The sequence below is a fragment of the Periophthalmus magnuspinnatus genome, chromosome 5 (assembly GCF_009829125.3).
Source record: "Periophthalmus magnuspinnatus isolate fPerMag1 chromosome 5, fPerMag1.2.pri, whole genome shotgun sequence".
Taxonomy (NCBI): Eukaryota; Metazoa; Chordata; class Actinopteri; order Gobiiformes; family Gobiidae; genus Periophthalmus; species Periophthalmus magnuspinnatus.
In genome coordinates this window covers 2506807-2523044 of record NC_047130.1, presented here as the reverse complement: position 1 = coordinate 2523044, position 16238 = coordinate 2506807, and the positions used below count along the sequence as shown (strand labels likewise).

At 37.4% G+C, this 16238-nt stretch overlaps 2 protein-coding genes across 2 annotated transcripts; one reads left to right on the top strand and one right to left on the bottom strand.

The window, feature by feature from the left end:
* Positions 1–95: 95 nt before the first annotated feature.
* On the bottom strand, positions 96–5702 carry LOC117370496 (bridging integrator 2). The gene is made up of 12 exons (XM_033965932.2): positions 5229–5702; positions 4343–4423; positions 3438–3492; positions 3045–3139; positions 2842–2937; positions 2667–2774; positions 2514–2599; positions 1910–1985; positions 1753–1835; positions 1068–1671; positions 683–775; positions 96–423 (listed from the first exon to the last, which is right to left on the bottom strand). The coding sequence occupies exons 1-12, from the start codon at positions 5319–5321 to the stop codon at positions 313–315; spliced, it is 1581 nt and encodes a 526-aa protein (XP_033821823.1). The 5' UTR covers positions 5322–5702; the 3' UTR covers positions 96–312.
* A 1585-nt stretch (positions 5703–7287) lies between these two features.
* On the top strand, positions 7288–15549 carry txnrd3 (thioredoxin reductase 3). The gene is made up of 16 exons (XM_033965929.2): positions 7288–7648; positions 7840–7900; positions 8514–8623; positions 8801–8908; positions 9015–9087; positions 9156–9275; positions 9377–9519; positions 9628–9743; positions 9902–10127; positions 10841–10933; positions 11857–11933; positions 12862–13018; positions 13305–13412; positions 13654–13749; positions 13832–13966; positions 14576–15549. Exons 1-16 carry the CDS (start codon positions 7532–7534, stop codon positions 14636–14638), a joined length of 1803 nt encoding a protein of 600 aa, XP_033821820.1. The 5' UTR covers positions 7288–7531; the 3' UTR covers positions 14639–15549.
* Positions 15550–16238: the final 689 nt, after the last annotated feature.

The following is a 16238-nucleotide window of genomic DNA, read 5'->3' as shown; positions in this document are numbered from 1 at the left end:
GAAATCTCAAATTCACCAATAATGCACATAACCTACCATTGGCTACATGGTGCTGGTGCAGAACAAATGCAGGAACCACACTTATGCAACACAATAACAAAAAAATAAAAATCATACAACTTTATTATAGGTGCATATATAGGTTTATAAAAACAGTTTCACAGTATTTCATATAAATTGATCTTTGACATTTGTTCAACAAGCTTTAAATTTAAAAAATGACATCTGCCCAGTCCAGTTTTCCTAATACCATTCACTCTTGCTCTTGTCTATGCGTTTCTGAAGAACAGAAAACAGACTGTACAGGCTGTACTATTCAGGCTGTACAGGCCTTAGGAGTTTCTCGGAGACGAGCCCTGCGTGACTCTGTACATCTCTGTGCTGAAGCCATCTCTCCTCCTGGATTCCCCTCAGCAGGCCGTCCTGTAAAATGTGCAAATATCAATGTAAAGGACATTTGTTTTTCTGTATTATAACAAACTCACGAAATATATTAATATTTTATATTTAATAATAGTCAATAATACAAATATTATTGGTAGTGATGGTAGAGGAAATGCAGGGGAAATTGTAGCATTCACCGTTTAGTTGTTGTAATAGTATTAGCACCATATGTAAGGTATGTGTATAAAGTGACACTGTTCAAAGTTTAGAAAAAAAAATTCTACAATAAAAAACAAACCTCTTGAGAGCCAGACAGCACTAGAATCACATCTCCCTCATCAAACTGGAGATGGCCGTCTTCACTCGCTGCATGGCTCTCTAGCGCCACTGCCTGGTTACAAGAATTTATTAGGATTATGAGCACCTTTTCTCAGTCTATGAAAACTTAAAGGGTTATCAAGAACTAAGTAAATCTATACCACAACATTTTAGAATTCAGAAAAAGAATATGTCCACATTTTTATCTGGACCATTAGTGAAGCAGTGATGCATGTAAGAGAGCCATGCAAAACAATACTCTGCTGTGTAGTCAAGCACAGTTATAAGCTTAAAATTATTTCATACTTTAATGAGAGGAATATCTGTGCCATTCATGTTCATTTGCCATAAAAATAAACAGTTACCTTGTATAAAAAATCTGGTGGATTTGGGGGGTCTTCTTGGTCAAGCTGCTCCTGTGTTTCAGGCTTTGGTGGGGGTCTCTCTGCCCTACGAAAGGACAGGCGTGGAGCTGGAACTGGTGGTGGTTTGGCTTTGGGCTGCTCCACTGGCACATCGCAAACATTGTCCTGTGAGAGACTCTGTGGATCATCACCATCTGTAGACTCAGTGGCTACCTCTTGACTCACTTCCGTATTTGTCGGTGCTTCTTCCTCTGTGTCCTGTGATTGATTGGTGGGTAGTTCTGATTCTGCACCTGCTTGTACTTCTGTTATAGAGTGATTCCCGCTGCTGCTGTCACTGTTCTCATGATCGCACACGGACCGTCTTTGAGGCGTGTTGCTGCCACTGGAGCTGAGGTCTGAGTCTGAGGAGTGCACGTCTTTAGATGAAGAACCACTGTCTTCTCCCTGTTCTTCTGTGACATTTTGAGACTGCTGGCTCGACGTGGAAGATGTGTCAGCGCCGTTGGAGTGGATGGACACGTGGTCAGCTGGGAAGGCAGTGTTACATGGAATGGGATTGGATATAACCAGTGATCTTTTCTTCTTTGACTTGCTTGTTGCGCTGAGATAACAAGAGACGTCAGCATGACTATATGATGATATTTAGTTAACAATAAACCTCAGTAGACTTCATCTGACTTACGTGTCCAGACCCTTCACAATAAAGGCTTTGCCTGAATGCTGGGTCTCAAGTTTTTTCATAACGTTGTACAAGTCACGGTTTAGCTGCAAATAAAAAATGTAAAAAAATTGTTCATTACGCAACATTTGCGATTAAAATCATGCGTGTTGTCTCTTACCACACTCGTTTCTTTGTAGAAGACGTCTCTGAGGTTGGATATGTTTTGGAAGACGGTCACATAGCAGCCAATCCGACTGCAGAGATAAACATAGAGTTTAGGTTTTTTTTGGCAGGATTGGAAAACATGATTTGTTGGCATGTGTTTTTTTTTTTAGGATCTCAAAAGAACACCTCCCAATCTTCTCCAATATCTTTTATTTGTATTTTATTATTTATATTTATGCAATCATCACAGTTTGCTCTGTACAGTAGTGTTTTAAAATAGTGTTTTTTTTTTAACTCGGGGTGGGCAATATTGACCAAAATTAATTTCAAGGTTGCCATTAGATTGAGGTTTAGGTATCAGTATCAGTATCAAATGTGAAAGAACTCTAAAACTACTATTACACAAATGGACAGAAATATTACTTAATACCGTCGTTTGAAGGAATACGTGTGAATAATTTTTATTTTTATGCAACACTTTTTGAAGCATTTTGCAGCACATCCAAACTTTGCAGCAAAGTTTGTGTATCTTCAAAACATCATTCATAACATTATGAATTGTTTCATTTTTTTCCCACCTCTAATTGAAACATTTTGATAACAGATTATAGCTATACCTCTGATAGAGTTCTGGCAGTTCTTCTCTCAGCTCGTTATTAATCTCCTCAAAGACACTCTGGGTTTTATTGAACTCTTCTTCTGCCTAAAATACAATGAGTCTTAAAGTCACTGTATCATATTTATTATTTTGGGAAATTGTGCACTACTACCTTAGTTATTTTGGCATCATCCTTCTTCTTGGCACTTTGAAGAGCCTCCAAATGATGTCGAGCAGAATCATAGTCTACTAATTTACGACCGCGTTTGGCAACCCTTTCCTTAAAGTAAAATTATCATTTAATAATATAACATTTGTATGGAAAAGAAGATTAAGAATAAAGTTACCTTAACCTCTGGAAACTGACTTGTGTAGTTCTCCATTGTGCGGACAAGTTGGTCATTTATTTTCTCCTCAAAATCATTCCACAGTAAGTCTTCGCTCTAAAAAATAGTGCCATTATTTATAGTTCATGCCAATAAATCAATAAATATGTTTTTCCAATATCTATCAAAAGCTATGGTGTAGTACACAATCATTTTATACATACATCAGTAATGACAGCAAGGTCTTCCAATCCATCCCAGTCTGACTCATAGACATCTCTTAATGTCTGGGATAGTTTCTTTGATGTTTCATGTACAGCTAGAAAAATGAGCAGGATATTGTTGAAAGTTAAATTATGACGATGGTGAATACCACACAGAGCTCGCTGTAGAGGCATTGTTTTGGGGAGGAGCTGTGCTACAGCTGCTACGCCCAAACCCAAATGTCAAACTAACACTGGCTTTCTGAAAGGGCAGCAGCTGACAACAGACGGTGCAGGAGTGTATTTTCAAGTAATTAAAAGTCAAATTGCTTGGTCAGCTGTTTTAAATTAGGGTTGTCTACAGTGCCACTTACTCCACAGTTTAATGTTGTAATTTTAAAAGGTCATACTAACCTTTCACAGCTGCGTAATAGGCCTTAACATCTTTGAACAATCTCACTCCATCCGTCTGAAAACAAGATAAATGGAATTAGGTTTATGTCATACACAAAAATGTACGGACGGCATAATCAACCAAATTTAAAAGCTTAAATTAGTAATGGGTTTTAGTCAAATTATACAATATTAGGCAATGTGATGTGGTCGTGGCAGTGAAGTGAAAGTGTTTTGTTTTGTTTTTTTTCTGCTTGTCAGCAAGGGCATTTCCTTCCCGTTTTTTGACTTTTGTGTCTAATATAGTATGCTTGTGTCTGGTTTAACAGATAAAAATATCAGCCCTAATTATGCGTGGTATAACCCCATTAGTTGTCATTAGTATGCAAAATAAAGCACACTTGTGCATATTTTGTTTGATAAATGTTACAAGGCTGGATCTGTATCACGTATTTCCTGTTTTCAAGGCCAAGCTGATTGTCTGAACTTGTGTGCTGGCTTCATGACATAAACTAAGCAGGGAAACAAAGCCCTGTGTGTGCACACATTTGCACACTTGATGATGTAGACTGAAATCATGGGACACTTGGCACATATTCTTACACTTAACACATATTTTGCATTTCCTTACACGCACTAGCCAAGGCATAAGCCCAAATATATGTTTATTATTTTCACATTTTAGGCCCAGAGTGTGTTAGGTAGTAAACACCCCATATAGATTTTGGATTTGCAAGATATGCAAACAAAAAGAGGAAAATTCTCCAACAAAATGTAAAATGCATCTTGATCTACATTAGCTCACACTAAAAATTTTGAAAGAATCATCATTTGTTGCTTTGTTCTACAGTTTGTACTCAGCCTTTGCCCTTCTCAAAGTTGCACTGAAGTGTGTAAGGAGGAGGTGTGTGTGGTGTAGACCGCACCTGCTGCTTGTTGAGGTTCTGGGAGCATAACTCAAAATGTTCATCCTTAGTCTCCATTGTTTTACCCAATTTCTGAAGAACCTGTAGAAGATAAAACAGCTTTACTTAGACCAAGTCTGGTTAATGTTACTCTATTTCTAAGCTCTTTTAAGGCACCTGGTGTTGTCTTATCTGCAAAACAAATAGATTGAAAAATATGCTCTAACTTATGGAACTCTTCCACCTGCTCACCATAGAGTCATGTGTAAAAATATAGATGTTGAATGTGAGTCACTACATATTTTGTAGTGCTGAGTGTATGAGTGAATTGAACATAAACCGCATGTTTCATCGATAAGGATGTTTTAAGGTTCACTGAATGCAGATATTTTGATGCCACCAACCTAAAAATACTGTATTTCACAAAATTAACAGACAGTAGTTTACAACATTTTCCACAGTGACTTGTATATATACGTCCATCCAGAGAGTTTTCAGGTGGTGCAAAAACAACACGCAACCACAAAATGACTGAGAAGGTTTAAGGTTTGAGAGGGGAAGTGCACAGACAGGAAGTGGCAGCTTTGTTCACATACAGCTGTACAGTAAAACGCTGCATATTGCAAAGAAACTAAAGTCTGTTTTATCATTGAATGTACTAAAATACGTGCATTAAAGTCAATATCTGAGCCACTAGGGTGTATAATTAGTGATATATAGCCAATCAATACTGCTGAATAATAAGTATGGTTATCCTCTACTCTAACAGGGATCCCCGTTGACTGTTGAAGAAAACGTAAAGCAGACCTATTTTTGCCAGATCAGCTTGAATAGAGGTTTGATGACTAAAGTAAAACCTTGTGATTTCAATCATTTCAACATTCTACGCATGAAAACAGTGGCTTACCTTCTCTTGAGCTCTGTTTAGGGATTTCTGGACCCGTCTCGCAAGAAATCCTGCCCCAGCCTGGAGATTTGGACCCATTTTATTGTCAGCCATTGTAACTTTTCTGTTTGGCTCTGTCTGCACACGCACACACCGCCTGCTTCCCCTGCTTCCTCTTCTTGAGAAACTGCTTGACTAGTGGCTTCACAGATCTGCGGCTGCGACCTCAGTTAGATTTAGGTCTAAACTTGAAGGAGGAGATGGAGGTGGAGCAACCAGACTGGGATCGAGTCAGCTGCTTAGTAAATCCGCATGGTTTTCGTAATGGGGCTGCTCTTGTTCAAACTTGTAGATGGAATTAATGCCCCTGGCCTCTCCTAAGCTGACACAATACTGTTGCAACACCCCTAACCTGCTGACTGTCACCTACGGGGCTTGCCTTCACCCGAAAACACACTCACCTGAAAATTATGGGTGTAGATTGCAAGACTGTGACGAGCGACTGATTCAGCAGCAGTGACATCATTGAGAGAAAGCAGATGCTGATGGGAAAAAGCTACATGCTAGACTTTTGTGAATGAAATGCAAACTGTAAATTAATACAGTTTTAAGGTGTACAGCTCAGGAGCTTGATTAAATATAGTTTCCATTTAAAATAAGATGATGCAGTGCACGTTACAATGATTTAAGATGAGGTGCTCTAGATTCAGTTTAGTTTATCTCAGTCGTTTTATCTACACATCTATCTCATGACTTATATATATATATATATATATATATATATATATATATATATATATATATATATATAAATAAAAATAATAATAATAAAAAAAGAAGAAAAAAACCCAAATAACATAGCGTTAGTTTGTATCATGGGTGGTTTGTGAGACTTTGAATCTGTCCAAAGTGCCATAGTTTATATAGGACTAACTGACCTTTCAGTCTTTCTCCAGCAGATGACGCTCACAGACTGATGTCTTTTCTCTCTGTTGATATGAAACTGTAGTAGAAAGAAAAGAAAGTAATTTAAATTACTTTTTAAAACATCTTACTATTGTAATAATAATAATAATAATAATAATAATAATAATAATAATAATAACAATAATAATAATAATAATAATAATAATAATTATTATTATTATTATTATTATTATTATTATTATTATTATTATTATTATTATTATTATTATTATTATTATTTATTTTTTTATTTTTTTAAGTTAGTATTAAAGTGAATTATACACGGACCATAAACTGATTGGAAAAAAAATGATTTAGTTTGATGGGTTAATAAATACGGAATATCAATTATAGACTAGCATGAGCGTGTAAACCTTGATAACAAATACTCAGTCAAACTCTCCTTTTGTTTTGACTTTTTTTTTTTATTATTTATTTATTACAAATATACAAATATATAAACAATCAAAAATTGCAAGATTTTTAAGCATTACATTGCACTGCATTCATTATGGCATGTGCAAAAATATTAAACAAATGTAAAATAAATAAATATAGCAGTACATTTTAAATTCCAAATTCTGTGCAAAGTGTTTTCAGGGCTTTAGGGTTAGGGTAAACAATAGTTTAAGAGGAAAAAAGGGATTTAAATACAGCAATTTTGGGTTTCTGGTTAAAAAATGTATAACAATGAATATGATAAGATTAGGATTAGATTAGATTTAATACATACATATATATATACACATATATATATATATATATATATATATATATATATATATATATATATATATATATATATATATATATATATATATATATATATATATATATATATATATATATATATATATATATATATATATATATATATATATATATATATATATATATATATGGTTTGGTTTGCTCATTTGAGTTTATGAGCAAACCAAACGTCTTTTTCTTGACCTTATATGAAATGAACAGAAGATGACGTTTTGGTAATACGTTTGTTTTGTTTATCGGAGTGGCTGCGTGGGCGGGAACATAATGTCTGCTTCTTCTACACCGCTGCGCACCTCGGCGTTACAGGAGCACATATCAAACGCACCCCTAGCAGCAGCGCCTCAAATAGGAAAAGCCGTTTGGCGCGGTTAGAGTCGTGAGAGTGGAGCTGAGGACACATCGGAGTTCATACTTGGATAAGTAACACCTCTTGCCGCGGGATCGGAAGACAAAAGCCCGTTTTAACCGCTTCCAGGCCCGTGTAGACGGGACAACGTGGGTTTAAAGGCGTCTGTTGTCCTCACGCGTGTGGTTTTTCCGTCTTCTGAGCTTGTCCCGGCGCAGGCTTAGACGGAAACACTTGGAAAATGCCTCCCATAGAAAATGACAGCGGTAAATCTGAGCTCAAGACTCAGATACAGCAACTTATTGACTCCAATCAAGTGATGGTGTTCAGTAAAAGCTACTGTCCTTATTGTATCAAGGTAAGAGCTTGTGTTAGGGGAAGGGGCCTAGTGTGACCCGGCTCGTCCTCTCTCGGCTCGGTTAACGCTTTGCCTCGGCCTGTTTCCAGCCGCAGTTTTCTAATATTTTAACCTGATGTATTGTTTTGGTTCTCTTGTGTTAGTCTTTGAGCTGTGATTTAGGCTTACACGTTGATATTGTGTTTGTCCAGGTGAAGGATCTGTTCAGGGAGCTCCAGGTGGACTGCAATGTGGTGGAGCTGGATCTCATTGGTAAGAGTTGAAGAGAAATTTAGTTTTACACATAATGATGGGTTGGATTATCAAACTGCTTGGGGGATCTCAAAGTTAAAATGTTTGGCCATAGTTCATAATGTATTTGACCCAACCTAGATGTCTACAATTACTCAAGAAACTGAGCATGTGTTTGTCAACTTCATTTAAGCTGTTAATTAAACTGGGCTATATTTTATGGCTTTCTATAACAAAATGTAAAGTCTTTACCATCCAAATGTTATTTCGCTGCCTTTCCTGTGTCATGTGCCTTTATTTACTCAAGTACTGTGAGCAAATTAAAATTGCTGAGTCACTCCTTAAAGACAGACGCTTCTAGACCCAGCGGCTGCTTTATCATCTTATGTTGATCCCGAGTGCATACGTTTTATTATTTCTGTCCAAAATGATAAATACTAAGTTCACCTAACTGTTAAGGTCAGTATATTTGCAGATGTACAGCAATATTGCAAATTTCCTCTTTTGTGCAAGTTGCAACACTTGTGGTTTTTAATAACACTGTAAAGTCTAAATATGTTCATAATTTTGACTCCTCGCTTCAGTTTGGTTCATGTTTGGTAAGTTATGGTACACTGTATTGCCCTTTTTCCAGAGGATGGGACCAATTATCAGGAGATGCTGCTTGAAATGACTGGGCAAAGAACTGTTCCTAATGTCTTTATCAACAAGACTCACCTTGGTGGCTGTGACAAAACAATGCAGGTAGGAAATTATATTTGTAATCTTTTGTTTTATAACATTATGTCTCCTTTTGGCATGGAATGTTTTTTTGTGCCCCGTCTAAAATCCATGATTTGCTTCCAAGATACGATTGTAAAAGTCTAGTCTAGTCTTGTGGGCTTCTCTTGGTGCATTATTTACCTACACTGTTTTTTTTAGGCCCACATGGACGGCAGCTTACAGCAGCTGCTCAGTGCAGAAACAGAATCGTATGACTATGACTTGATTGTGATTGGAGGAGGGTCAGGAGGACTGGCGTGTTCAAAGGTAGGAAATTATGTGCAATCTCACATTATGAACTGTTCAACCTGTACTGCTTGTTAGAGTCATGTACATATTTGCAATATTGTGAAGATGTTTATTTTTTCATTAGGAAGCTTCTATGCTTGGGAAGAAAGTCATGGTTTTAGATTATGTTGTCCCCACACCAAAAGGAACGACATGGGGTAAGATGCCGATAAATTTGAGGGTTTTCATTTCAGTTTAATCTAATAGATTTCGGTTTGGTTCACAGGTCTTGGCGGCACATGTGTTAATGTTGGTTGCATTCCCAAAAAACTGATGCATCAAACAGCTCTGCTGGCGACAGCTTTGCGGGATGCTCGCAAGTTTGGCTGGGAGTTTGATGAGGCAGGTGAGTACATAAAAGAGTACTGTATTGGTTTGACAGTGGGATAATTGTGTAGTTTGCTTGCTAATGTGGCTTTGTTTTGTTTTTTTTGTTTTTTTTTTAAGTGAAACACAACTGGGACACTATGAGATCTGCAGTGAATGGCTACATTGGATCCTTAAACTGGGGCTACAGGGTGGCACTTAGGGACAAGAAAGTCAACTATGTCAACGCATATGCAGAGTTTGTTGAGCCACACAAAATTAAGGTATGGTTAAAATGCCTAACCACATCAATCATTTATCAATAAATGTCAGCATTTTATGAATTCTTAAAAAGTCATTTATTTTAAAGATTTGAATTTACTTTTTAACAGGCAACGAACAAACGAGGGAAGGAGACATTTTATACTTCTTCAAAGTTTGTGTTGGCAACTGGTGAGAGACCCCGCTATCTTGGTATCCCTGGAGACAAGGAGTACTGCATAACCAGGTGAGTGCCGTGTTGGGCTTTGACTATTTAGGAGTTATTTATATGATCTTTTCTTTTTCTGCAAGAACCTTTCTCCCAATTACCCATAAGGACTTTAATACTAATAAGTATTGTCTTACTTTACATTTGACTCTGTCTGCTGCCGATTTACCAAACAGTGACGACCTCTTCTACCTGCCATACTGCCCGGGGAAGACCCTGGTGATTGGGGCCTCCTATGTGGCACTGGAGTGCGGAGGTTTTCTGGCTGGTTTGGGCCTTGATGTTACAGTAATGGTGAGGTCCATACTGCTCAGAGGATTTGACCAAGACATGGCCAACCGTGCTGGAGAATATATGGAGGAACATGGAGTGAAGTTCATCCGCAAATGCGTCCCAGTAAAGGTACTCACTTTTCTCCATTCCGAACATTTAATTTCCTAATTTGCATGCAACACATTAAATGCAAAATTTAACTCCTATTGCTGCACTCAGAGATGAGTTTTCTAATGTACTGGTCTATTCTGTTTTGTTTTTTTTGCATAGACTGTTAGTTTTAGTCAACACTGAAATATTATGCATTATTAATAACTCAACTGAAATGGCGCTTCATACACCTGTTAATGCATATCTAATATTTAGACACTGAAAAGAGTCACGACCTGACTTTTCTCTTCACTGACCATAAACATAGAAGTCCAGGTTTTGTCCTTTTTTTTTTTTGTTTTTTTGTTTGATAAAAAAATCTTGCCATATGGATTGAGCTGAGTGATACTGATATTGTGATGTTTCCAATGGATAAGACTATGGTACCCCACATAAAATCTAAAATTCTTCCCATAATTTAAAATGACTTACAATAATGCACTAGCATTAACAAAATCTCAATTGATTGCTCATTGCATTGATACAAATGTACATAGTAACTGCATTGATTTAAGAAAAACATAAACCATAAACAATGCCACCAATTGCTTATACATTTAAGGAACTTGATACTTTTACTTTTTAATGTTTTTTTCTATAACAGCATCTTAGAACATTACACACTATAACACTACACAAGTAAGACACTGGTATCATCATCTCACTGACATGGCTGCACCTGTGTGTGTCAGATTGAGGAGCTGGAAGCAGGCACTCCTGGCAGGCTGAAGGTGACAGCGAAGTCCACAGAAACGGATGAGATCATCGAGGGAGAGTACAACACCGTATGTAATGACATTTAACATGCTCCGCATCATGCAACCCCCAGTCAGTAGGAAAAAAAGTACCCATATCCTGTAAAAACACCAGATTGGAAGCTTGGGCTAATTTCTGTTTTACTGTGAACACGCTCATTCATACGCCATTGTAAACACTGGAGGCAATGTGCATGAAGTGTCTTGCCCAAGGACACAGTATGCACTGCTCTGTGAACCATTGTCATCCCACTACATACCTCTTTATATTCCCAGCAAGCACTCGACTCTGCTTAGCCTTACGAGATCAGATAAGATCGGGCATTCTCAAGCTCTGGCTCAGTCGTCCACCAACTCAAAGGTCGGGTTGAATCCCGCTCCAGCCTGTGCATGCTGTTATCTCCCTGGACAAGACACTTTCACCCATTTTGCCCATGTTACTCACATATTGATGCAGTAGATGAGTAATTAGTGGTAGGGCCACTAAATTAAAATAAATTAATCTAATTGCATTTTTTTTCCAAAATGTATTGCTATAAAATTTGTAATACATGTTTAAAAAGGATTTTGTCCGGAGTGTACGTAGTAAACAACTCGAGGAGCATTCACATTAGAGAGAAGACTGATAAGTATTAAATGAAATGAACTTGGAAACAAATACAAGAATCCCATGCATTTCAGAACCTGTTTGTAGAGGTCAAGACTATACATATGAAGAGTTGTGTTTGCAGATGAAATTCTATATTCTGAAATTCTAACATTTGCGATTTATGTTGTATGAATAATTACAGTCCCTCAAAATGTTACACTTTAGTTAAGTGCAATAAGTGTAAAGTGTACTATCACTATCAAAATTGGGGTTTTTTGTCATTCTCAAAACCTTGTATTTTGGATTGTGTTTTTTTTATTTTTTATTTCTCCTATTTTATTTTATTCTTAAATCTTTTGTGCAGGTGTTGATAGCTGTGGGTCGAGATGCATGCACCGACAAGATTGGTCTGGACAAGGCTGGGGTCAAAGTCAACTCAAAGTAAGTGCACTTTATTATTGCATGAGCTAAACATTGGCTGTCTACATGCACACCAACTGATTACCAACTGATTTCTTGACCTTTTTTAAGATTATTTAAGCGACAAACTGCAAAATCTGATATATTACAACAAAAAAATGTAATATTCAGATTTTGATTGTGCCCATAACCACAGCCAAGTGCCCTATGAGCAGACCTTGAAGTCATGGTGACTCAGCAATATAAAGCTCTCTAGAGTGTACACAACTATAAAAATGTGCATGGGGGGTAGATTGTGTCAGTGACATGAAAGTACTTAGGCTTGTGCTGTTTAGGTGTTGTAGATTTACCAACTGGTCATTAAGTCTATTGTGTTGTGTAATATAATATCCATGCAGACACAATGAAGTCAATGTTTATAGTTTTAAGATTAATAAGGCTTTTTATTGTTGAGAATGACTGAATTGACTTGAAGACCAGAGAGATTAAGGCTGCTTGAGGCCAGCTTAGAAACCTTGCTGGTCATATGCTTCAGTCTCATGACCATAGTAGTCAACGTCAACGCTACAATCCCAGGGTGAACAGTGCAAGGGGCCATCCAACAGGTTTCTCAGTGTTTTGGGTCACAAATGGCACAGTGACTGTAACATCTCTAACATATGAAGCAATTTTGTCGGTGCGCAATCATTGAGACACCAAGACCTACATTTCTAAAAAATGAAGTGTTTTCCAGTGAAGTTTTAATCTAATTTGTAACCCCTTTAACATGTTGCCGGTGATATCCCGCTGTCTCTCTGCACAACGTGATCCGTCAGTATTTTTAGATTTTTAGCTCAACTTGGCATAAACCTCATAGCGCTCATTGGGGCTGAAATGACAGTGACCAGAGCAAGCCGGGTGCCATTGTGCACAGAGCCAATTGATAAGCTTTTGTTTTTCCCTTTTTTAGAAATGGAAAGATCCCAGTGAACGATGAAGAGCAGACCAATGTCCCACACATTTATGCCATTGGTGACATATTGGAGGGTAAATGGGAGCTGACTCCTGTGGCCATTCAAGCTGGTAAACTCCTGGCACGCCGCTTGTACAGGGGATCCACACTTAAGGTACATTTGTTCGAAAAAGTACAAACAATTACGTTAATCAAGTATTACTGGAGTATATTAAGTTTGATACATGGAATATACATTGGGACAAAACATCACTGCATCATATTTTTGAGCATAGCCTGTAGGTGCGTGGATCAGTTTATCATTCTAGTCACGTGTTATAAACATGTTTGTATATTTAAAATGATTTGTTCAGGTTAAATAAAGTCTAATCATACTTGCAAAATTATTTCTATAGTATACATAAATGTTTTTAAATTACAATTTATTTTGTTCTATCCAGTGCGACTACGTGAATGTCCCCACTACTGTCTTTACCCCATTGGAATACGGCTGCTGCGGTCTGTCAGAGGAGAAGGCCATTGAGCTCTATGGACAGGAAAATGTGGAGGTAATGCGAATATGTCTTGGACTATGAACTGCTTCTGGGTTGAGCCATCTAAGGACCAGGGGAGTGTGTCTTGCCTAATGAGTAGTATGAGTCAGTCTAGTATGGGAGATGAATTGCTGTGAATTGTATGTTGTATGTATCAGTTTTTTTATATCGTAAGAAGACATGTTAATCTGTTTTCATATTTTAGAACTCTACTTACATTTATGGTAACTTGTGTCACCTGATTGTTTGTTTGCAGATCTACCACAGTTTGTTCTGGCCTCTGGAGTTCACTGTACCTGGAAGGGATAACAATAAATGCTATGCTAAGATCCTTTGCAATAAACTGGACAATGTAAGGCTTTCTTGGCTTAATTTAGACCAGGTATAGTTTGCCCACAGTCATTATGTATTTGTCTCTCCCTTTTTCCCCACAGGAGCGAGTAATCGGTTTCCACTACTTGGGTCCAAATGCTGGAGAGGTGACCCAGGGCTTTGGTGCAGCTATGAAATGTGGAGCCACTAAAGAGCAGCTGGATGTCACCATTGGTATCCACCCAACCTGTGCTGAGGTAACTTTTCCATTACATGCAAGCCCGTTTGTATTAGCTGTGACTGCTTGTTGTTTACCCCAATTTTTTTACTATTTTGAGGTAAATGAGGTTGATGTTTTGTTCAATTTGTCCTAATTGCATTTGGTCTTCATCACTGGGTAAGAACAGTAGTTGGTCAAGGTCAACAATAAGGGCTGAATAAATTACCTGATGGATACTTTTACTTGGATGTACAATTTATTCTCTATACTGCACTGACTATACTTATCAAAAAACTGAATATATATAACTATAGACATTATTGAAATATAATTTAAAGTTGTTTATTTGATCAAATAACATTAAGAATTGCTAAAAATGATTGTCTGTTCTCTCTCCTCATTATAAACACCAATCAAATCATATACAACACAGGAGAAGGGTTGTGATGAGAATCTGGCAGGTGCACCCAATGAAAATCTTTAATTGCACCCAACACAATTTTATTCACCTGTGCGCCCACATTGATCGCATCTTAGAGCCATTACACCAGCGCTACTCCCTGCTCTTGATCAATACAACTGCTTATTAACCAAATGCCAGGGCAGTGTGGATGTTAATGATGTTTTGTTTTTTTTATCCCCTTAGATCTTTACCACCATGGAAGTCACCAAGAGGTCTGGTGGAGACATCACTCAGAGTGGCTGCTGAGGTTAAACCCTGCTTGTTTAGCTTACTGCTCTTATGTTTGACCATTTTGCTACCTCACCCACCACTAGAGCTCAGTTTACTTGCCTCAGGTTGCTCAGTTTACATTGCAGCTTTTCTCAGGACAAACGGAGCACCATGGCCAGTTCTGACACAATGTCGTGTTGGCTCAGAGCTCAGAGGTAGGCATAAGAGTAGCAGCTGAACAGCGGGGTTACTTCGCTTAAGTCTTCGGGCTTCACAAGATTGTTCTTTTCAGAGGAGCACCATACATGTGTGCATGTGTGTGGGAGCTGTTTTTGACATTCTAGCTCGTAACCCATAATACTGAGGTGAGCTAGGATTGATGTACCACTGAAGAAGCACATCTGTGACCTTAACCCTACGTCCAATCCCCAACTTAAACACTTTTCTTTATTAGACTTGTTTGATAGAAATGACATTAAGTAGGCCTTATAGCCATAGGTACATGTGGAGAAACAAAAGATGGTTTAAATCTGCTATGTAAAATGTTTGCAATGTAGAAAGCAATTATTATTCTGCCATAAATATTTATCTGTGGAGGTTCTGCCTTAAAGCAGCAGATTTGACCAAAGTCTTGTCAAACCGGGTAGGTGAGTTATTTCAGAAAGTCTTTGTTGTCTCATTCTCTTGATGTAAAGATGAAGAATCTGTGTCGAATGTTAAAATATATATATATATATATTTTCAAACGTTTTTACTCAGATAATTTAATGCTGCTTGATGTTCTTACTCAATGCTTCAGCAGTATTTATGCTGCATCTATGCCTGCAGAGAACAGTATTCTGACTGCTGTCTTTGAGTGACACTGGTCAGTGGTAAATTATACTTGTCCATGTCAAACCACTGTAGTTAATTCCTTCTAAGAACTAATAAATTTGCATTTACCCAAATATTGTCTTTGTTAAAAATTGTATGTTTTTGATGCACAAAAGCGTTGAATTGGGTGTAAAGACAGCTCTGTAGTAAATGTACACACACACTTTTTTTTTTTTTTTTTTTTTAAAGCTATTTTCTCTGTTCTTTATCTAGGACCCTTCATCTTACCCATTTCTGTTAATTAGTTGCATGTTTGGTTTAGTATTGCAATCCAATTACAATACATCAAACCAGTTTATTAAAGTGTACTATCTATGGCATAATTTGTGGGGATATTCAGGTGGCTGGATGATCAATGGGATCAGGGCTGGTGTGAAGTCTTTGTGGCATCCATTCATTTGCATGTTAAACACAGACACCTGCATTGGCCATAACCATAATAACATGGCCTTTGAGATTTATTTAGTGCCTCAGAAACAATTGCAAAATTGTTTTATTTTGAGAGTTTTGATGCCTGCTGACACCTGTACCTTACCCACACTCAAAATAAAAAAGAATGATTTTCTATATACTACTTGGAGGAAATTTGAATGCTATTGGTATGGGTAACTGATAAGCCTCTTATTATGGTAATACACAGTAGACCTATTTAAAAATGATCTATTAACAATTGTGTCTGCCCAGGAATTTTCCAGGAACATATTTGTGTACAATTACAACATTTGCAACAAGGAAGTGATGGCAACAAAAGTGCTAAAAACCC